This window comes from Lipotes vexillifer, unplaced genomic scaffold, assembly GCF_000442215.2.
Source record: "Lipotes vexillifer unplaced genomic scaffold, Lipotes_vexillifer_v1.1 scaffold387, whole genome shotgun sequence".
Classification (NCBI taxonomy): domain Eukaryota; kingdom Metazoa; phylum Chordata; class Mammalia; order Artiodactyla; family Lipotidae; genus Lipotes; species Lipotes vexillifer.
The window spans coordinates 3654217-3661375 of record NW_006795399.1 but is presented as its reverse complement, the minus strand read 5'-3'; the positions used below and the strand labels follow the sequence as shown (position 1 = coordinate 3661375).

Below are 7159 nucleotides of genomic sequence, written 5' to 3'. Positions count from 1 at the left end.
GAGGACTGAGCTCCAGTGCCCCAACTGGCAGGAGGCATTCTCAGGGTGAGGCTACCAAAGGGACAATTACGGAGTGGCCATAAGGGTAACCTATTTTGGAGCTCTAGTGATTGGAGGAAGGGTGGGGAACAATAATGCTCACAGTGTCCTGGAGCCTAGTGTCCTGAGGACTTTATGGACTTATTTTGAAGTTGTTCAGTACTGACATCCACTGCTATAAGGCCAATGGGAAAGCCCAGGACTCAAAGGGACTAGATGGTATCTCCCAGGAGCTGGCTTAGAGCCTTTCTCTGAACATGGTTGGGACCTGGGGAGGTGGGAAGAAAGTTAAGGGAGAAGAATTAGCATGAATAAAGGAGCCAAGCGAACTCTAGGTCCAAATACAACTAAGTGCCTGAGAACTGGAGGGGACAAGGGAGAGAAGGCTGAGCATCGAGGTCATCTTGACGTTTGGAATGACCTCTTTAAAATGGACAGAGGCAATGGTGCCCCCTGGTGGCCAAGGATAAGTGGGAGAATGCAGATGGAACTTAAACTTATATCAGTAAACCAAACTCCCTTTTTTAATGGGTAGCAGCTAAAACTTATTGAGTACTTCCTATTTCCAGAAACTATCTAAATGTGGTACATGCATTACCTTAATTAATCATCACAACTCTAAGGGACGTAGGTAATAGTAGTAGCTTTACGGAGGAGGAAACCAAGGTTTAGATAAAGTATCCTACTCAGGACCATAGCTTGTAATTGGCATTACTAGAATTCAGACCTAGGTTGGCCTCACTCCAGAAGCTGTATTTTAACTACTAAGCTGTATTGTTTATATGGTGCTGACTGTAAATTATCAGCTGCAACTCAGGAAGGGGACTTTGAGTCATTGTTAACAGTTTCTTGGGCACATTAGCTCAGTGTGTTGCTATATTTAAAGATATTTTAAAAGATAAGGAACTATAGGGAATTCCCTGGTGGTCCAGTGGTTAGGACTCCTCGCTTCCAATGCAGGGGGCATGTGTTCGATCCTTGATCTGGGAACTAAGATCCCGCAAGCCGTGGGGTGCAGCCAAAAAAAAAAAAAAAGATACCTGAAATACACGATAAATGACGACCTTCCCAGAATACAGGTAAGGAGAGACAAACATTTAGCACCTAAAAAGACCAGGGGGATAGAATGGGCTTCTTACAAGGAATAATCAGGCTGGGAAAATGGCTGAAAAGAGGACATAGTGCTTTTTCACTGTAGATTATTAGACTCAGAGGGCATGTGTTCAAACTTGAAGGTAGTTTTCAAACAAATATAAGAAGTAGTACTTTACAGAGCCACTGGGGACTACGTGGAGACTCCACCGGCCTGGGGATAAGATGATTGCTAGGGCTGAAGCTTTGGCTTCCCTACCCCTCTTTGAGCTTGGTTTCTTCCTCTGCAAATGGGAGTAACATCTAGTATTTGTTAGAGCTGTAAAGATTAAATAAGTGTGTGTATGCGCTTGTTATATGAGTATTTAACATATACTAGTTCTTTTCCCCTTGCTATTCATCTCTGTCCTATATTTAAAGGAATCTTGTTCTTGCTCGGAGTCCTTTCCACAGCAAAAACAAATCCTCTAAAACTTATTTTTAAGGACTAGATTTTCACATAATGCATTTTCCTAGTCACATCTGGATCTCATTTAACACTGTCTTTGGGAATACCCTGGCGGTCCAGTGGTTAGGACTCTGCGCTTTCACTGCCAAGGGCCCGGGGTTGGTTGGGGAACTAAGATCCCATAAGCCTCGTGGTGTGGCAAACAAACAAACAAACAAAAAACACTGTCACACTGTCTTTGGGAATATTTCTTTAAAAGCTAACATTTTTCTGATAAACTCATTTACGAGGTATCTAAAATTTAAGGTGTAACCAGATATGCAAGGTTGAGTATATGCTCTACCAAATACTAGGCTAGAATAATTTTAGTAGCCTCCAGAAAGTTTCAGATAAATTCATGGATTCCTTGTGCTAACCTGTGATATGAATTAAGAGAGATGCAAAGTATATCCTCCTGAGGATCAAGTCAAGGATGATAATGTCCACTCTTCCCTATGTAAGACACATGCCTGTGTCCCAAAGGCAAAGACTCTTGGGCTGGAGAATTCTTAATGGCTGTTCTCCAGCCGATGACAAACTAGTGAGGAACATCACAAGTAACTTGTTACTGATTAACATTAAATTTGTTTTATTTATTAAAACTTGCAAATAACTTGCTTTTTTTGTAAATTACAACAGCTTCAAGTTCCCTATAAGAGTACTCTCACTTACATTTCTGATAAGCTTTCTGGTGGAAGAGTAAGAACTTGCAGACACCAAGCAGCAATAGACAGAATCCTGGGTATACTCATAGGGGAATGAAGCAAGTGAACATCATTCACATGCATCACAGAAGAAATAAAGCTTAGTAACAGCTGGTCTGGAAAACTGATTTGACAGGATACAGCATTTCTTATGACTGACAAGAGAAGAAGGAATTAGCCCTAGACCCTGAATTTAGTTGTCAACTAATATCAGGGTGCTTGCTCTGAGCTAGTTAATTGTTAGATTTCATAGGGATTTGTGGTACAAGAAAGCTTTGTTGAACACATTCATTCCGTGTGCCAGGCTTAGTGTAAGGTATTAAGAGAAAAAAAAGACATAATACAGAAGCTACTTCACAGCTATATTAGATCAGATTGACACTTGGGAACATTAGCTTATAGATCCAGTTTTGCCACTACATACAGAACTTGAGGACCTGTGGTTTCTCTGGGCCTTGGTTTCTTTATCTGTAAAATCAGTTACTTCATCTGCAAAGGTGAACTAGATGACTTCCAAGGGCCTTCAGATTCTACAGTGCTGAAAGTCTTTGAAATGTAATAAACCTGAATACCAGGTGTTCTCTCCCTGGGCATTCCTGGAACAAATGTTCCATTCCAAACCCTGAGACAGCCACACCTCAGGATTAGGGTGTTTAAGAATCTCCTCAAAGAAGGTATCCTTTATATTTTCATCCCTATGCCCCAGCACAGAATCTCTACACACAGAAAATGGGGACACACTTATGGTCCACATTGACAATGGGTAGTGATAGAGATGATAAAGGTATACTTTACTGTTGCTTTGGCATCAAATCTGAAAGCTTAGACCAGCAAGCGGCCTTTCCTTAAATAACATTCCTTACCTCACTTCTCCCTATCTGATAAAGCCCTTACTTTTCAGCAGAGCTGATCACATCCATTTGCCCTTTCCTGTATGCTCTTGCTGATCCCTCCATCTGGAAGGGTAGAAAAATCCATTTCCTTCAGGACTGAGCTCTATCTTACTTTATGTTTCATCAGTATGAATACGAGTAATTTCTAGAATCCTATACTACCATACACTTATTCATGTTCCCTAGCTTATTCATAGAGGTTCCTCTTCTCACTATAATTAGACTCTAAACACATCATATTAAATAAGCACGGAATAAATGCTTATCTAGTTTGTGAGTCCAGCAGGAATCTCAGATAACAAAAGAATGAAAGCTTCAGGCTCCTCCTACTTTAGCGCTATACCATTCCCAAAGCTCTTCCTTCCCTTCCCTTTTCTTTCCTGTCTGGAATCTCCTATTTTCAACCCTAATTTAAGGGCCAATTCTGGGCATGAAAAGACAACACGGTTCATACTTTTGGTTTCATATTTTTTCAGTTCATTTCAGTAAAAACGTAATATAAAAGGCATTGCCACCCTCTCCCCTCCTGGGGGTGATCCATCAAGCTTGTCAGTCTGGGCCGCTCCAGTGGTTCATAGCTCATCATGCGATATGTGCAGGGCATGGTCACATAGATCTGCAAATAGCACATGACAGTTTCAAAGAAAATGCCACTCTCATACTGATATATGCCACTATCAAGAAAATATCCCAAAACAAACTGACACACACACCGACCACCATTTTTCAGAGCATATGCTTTTTTTTTCTTTTTTTTCCCAAGATTTTTTGATGTGGACCATTTTTTTAAAGTCTTTATTGAATTTGTTACAATATTGTTTCTGTTTCATGTTTTGGTTCTTTGGCCTTGAGGCATGTGGGAATCTTCGCTCCCTGACCAGGGATCGAACCTGCACCCCCTGCACTGGAAGATGAAGTCTTAACCACTGGACCGCCAGGGAAGTCCCCGGAGCATATGCTTTTAAATGACAAAACATTCCCACCATCCTCTCACCGGTATCTCACTCAGGTGAGGGAGCCACAAATTCTGAAAGCCAACAGGAAAAGAATGGAGAGGAACAACCCAAGTCCCTAAGCCATAAGTAATGGAAGCCAACTCTTGAGCTAACATCAGAGGTTGGAGGAGGGGGTATTAGGGGGGTGTTGGAGGAGGGGGTATTAGGGGGGTGTTGGAGGAGCAGGGGTGGGACACATACTAGAGAATGTGGGTTCCACAGGGATGTGAGGACAGGAGGTAAAGTGGGAATAGCTTACCTGTTCGCTTACTACAAAGTTTGTCTTTAACATTGTCAGCCTCTCGGGAAAAGAATTCAATGAGTTCATCCTCGTATTCCTCCACAATGCTCTCACACTGTCAACCCAAGGGAGAAAGGAGTGAGAGAAGACAGCAAGGGAAGCCTCTGGTCTCCACTTCCAGAGAGGACAAGGACATTAATCCAACTTTCCACTTGGGCTCTCCAATAATTCCCCTAGTTTCCAAGAACTGGCTACCCACTCCCATAGCTCACCGCGAACTTGAGGGTGCCACTGATGTCTGAATCAATTCGGATCCCCTGTTGGTCCAGTTCATTGGATTCTCCATTCCGGCCCACTACACGTACATAGTTCTTGCGGTGGGTGGAAGGGTCAATCTGTTCCCCATACTCCTTCATCCGGTCGCATACCTCCTCTAGCAGCTCTGTGAGGTGGGCCTCTGAGCGAGCATAAGGCACCTAGAAATGTCCTCAGCCTTGGGTCACATTTTTCTACCTCTGTACATTAGTAATTTATATCCTTACTTTTCCTTCCAAATCTAGCTCAATCAACCTATTGTAAAAAGCTTTCCCTAATTTAAAAACAGTATGATTTGTGTAGTTCCAAAGTCCTTTCAAATACGTGATCTTATTTACTTCATTATACAAGCCTAAAAAATAAAATAGGTGTCATTAGCTCCAAATTATGAATAAACAACCTCTTTGATTAACCTTAGTCAACTACGTGTTCTCTTCCTTTGAATTCTTTTAATTCTTATGGCTGTAAGGTAATGATTTTCTTTTTTGTATTAAAATGAGGCTAATACCTGCCCTTAATAGGAGAAGAGCATTAGAGAGGCAGTATGGGCTTTGAAGATAACAACTATTAAAGCATTTCACAAGCATCATAACCTTAACATCTCCAAAATGCCCACAGGGTACAGCTTTCTGTCTGTGTTATGTTTCCACCTGAAATAAATTTCCTAAATGTAAGGATAAGACCTATTTTTTTCGAATGAATGTTTGTATACCATACTGCCATAGTGAAAACACAAGTCACGTGGACTAAGGATGTGGAGAAGGGGGCTGATCAAGGTTCCCTGTCTGCTAACAACTTCTAAAACAGAAATAAAGTATTAGGGTTTGGAGCCAAAGAAGCAAATGCATAGGGTATAAGCCTCCAGCCTCTTCCAAATAAGACAGCCCAATCTTTTAGATACCTATGTGGGTCAATGTTTTCTACATTCCTATTAAACTAAGGTCCTTCTTAATTAGTTAGAGTGAGCTATTTTATTTGGGGGAACAGTCAGTTACCTCCACCACTGACTGGCTGCCATCTGGATTGATTCGGAAAGAGCCCATCTGAATGGTCTTCTTGGGATCCACCTGGGCAATTTCCCACTCTAGTTCATCCACCAGAGCCCTGCAAGCTGGTGCAAGGGGGGGCAGGGGGTGGGGAGAGAAAGGAATCAACCCAGGGACTTCCACTCATCCTTCTCCCAGGCCTTGGATCCCATGCCCTCCAAGGCTCTATCTTCCCCCCGCATTCTTCCTCCCATTTCTTTTGTGCCTTTACCTCCACAGTGTAGATCCTGGCTCCTCCGGGCCCAGACAGCTCCCAGCAGGGCCCCCAGAAGCAGGGCCAGCAAACCCCAGCCCTTCATCTTTAGCGCAATGGGGTTGCTCCACCTGGGTTTGGATTGGATGGAATAAAGCATAGGTGTGAGGAGCCAGCTCCATTCTCCCCTGTACCTCGCCGCCACACGCACACACCCCCCACCCCCGCCCAATCCTTCATCCCAAGGCCTACAAAGGCCTCAGTGTGATCTGGCTCTACTTTCCAGGAAGTGGCCCGGACACAAAGGGGCTCCTCTGTTCCGGCGCTCGAGGCTCCGGAGGCTCCGGGGCGGTGGGTGAGAGCGCTGAGCTCGGAACGTGGGGCTTAGCCCCAGACACTACGTCGACAGGTGAGGCCTTGGATGTTGGTACTTAAGAGTCCGCTGCCTAGGATTCACAGGGATATGTGGCAGCCATGGGTTGGTGGCTAGGATTAAGCAAGGACGACAGGCACAGAGGAGCTGCTGGCAAGGAGAGTAGCTGATTCTGGCCAGGAGGTGGCGAGGTGGCTGGCTGACGAGAGGAGCACTCGATAACTAGGGCCTATTTGGACCCAGCACCGAAGACGGCTACATCCCCACCTCCAGCCTATAAGCTATTCCCCGTGCGGGCCAGCCCCCTTTCTAAAGACCCCACCACTGCCTTCGATCCAGTGCAACCCCGACCCTCAGTGCCACTCGCATCCGTCCCACCTCTGCTCCCAGGGCCGCCGCCGTGGCCCAGGCGCTGGAAGACAGTCGGACTCTCACTTTAGCTCTCGACCCTAGCACCTGGCTGCGGGAAAGCGGGGCTGTCCAGGCTTCTCCAGAGCGCTCCTGCGCTTTCCAGACACGGGGTGCCCCGGCGACTGCCTGAGCCAGCTCCTCGAGCCCTAAATGGACGCCTAAGCAGGTCTCAGATGCGCTACGGTACGAGTCCCACACTAGAGACCGACCCCAAACCCGCCCCTCCAAACTCTCGCGCGAACAGGCAGCGTAGGAGCGGCTCCCAGGCGGCAAGGACCCCGGTGGATCGCAGGACCCAGACTTGCGTGGCGAGCAACTCCACGTGACCACTGTGGGGGGGGGGGAGAGCCGAAGAAAAAGAGGGGCTTCA

At 45.4% G+C, this 7159-nt stretch overlaps 1 protein-coding gene across 1 annotated transcript; it reads right to left on the bottom strand.

Annotated features, from left to right (window-relative positions):
• Positions 1-3666: 3666 nt before the first annotated feature.
• On the bottom strand, positions 3667-7119 carry CNPY2 (canopy FGF signaling regulator 2). The gene is made up of 6 exons (XM_007467722.1): positions 6757-7119; positions 6024-6136; positions 5762-5877; positions 4724-4927; positions 4470-4566; positions 3667-3831 (listed from the first exon to the last, which is right to left on the bottom strand). The coding sequence occupies exons 2-6, from the start codon at positions 6109-6111 to the stop codon at positions 3788-3790; spliced, it is 549 nt and encodes a 182-aa protein (XP_007467784.1). The 5' UTR covers positions 6112-6136; positions 6757-7119; the 3' UTR covers positions 3667-3787.
• Between the last annotated feature and the right edge of the window lie 40 nt (positions 7120-7159).

Excerpts from the sequence above, each read along its gene's own strand:
- CNPY2 (XM_007467722.1), bottom strand. The coding sequence starts at position 6,111 with ATGAAGGGCTGGGGTTTGCTGGCCCTGCTTCTGGGGGCCCTGCTGGGA. Across the intron at positions 5,878-6,023 it reads CCAGGATCTACACTGTGGAG|CTTGCAGGGCTCTGGTGGAT; the intron begins GTAAAGGCACAA and ends CCCTTGCACCAG. Across the intron at positions 4,567-4,723 it reads GTGGCACCCTCAAGTTCGCG|TGTGAGAGCATTGTGGAGGA; the intron begins GTGAGCTATGGG and ends TTGGGTTGACAG.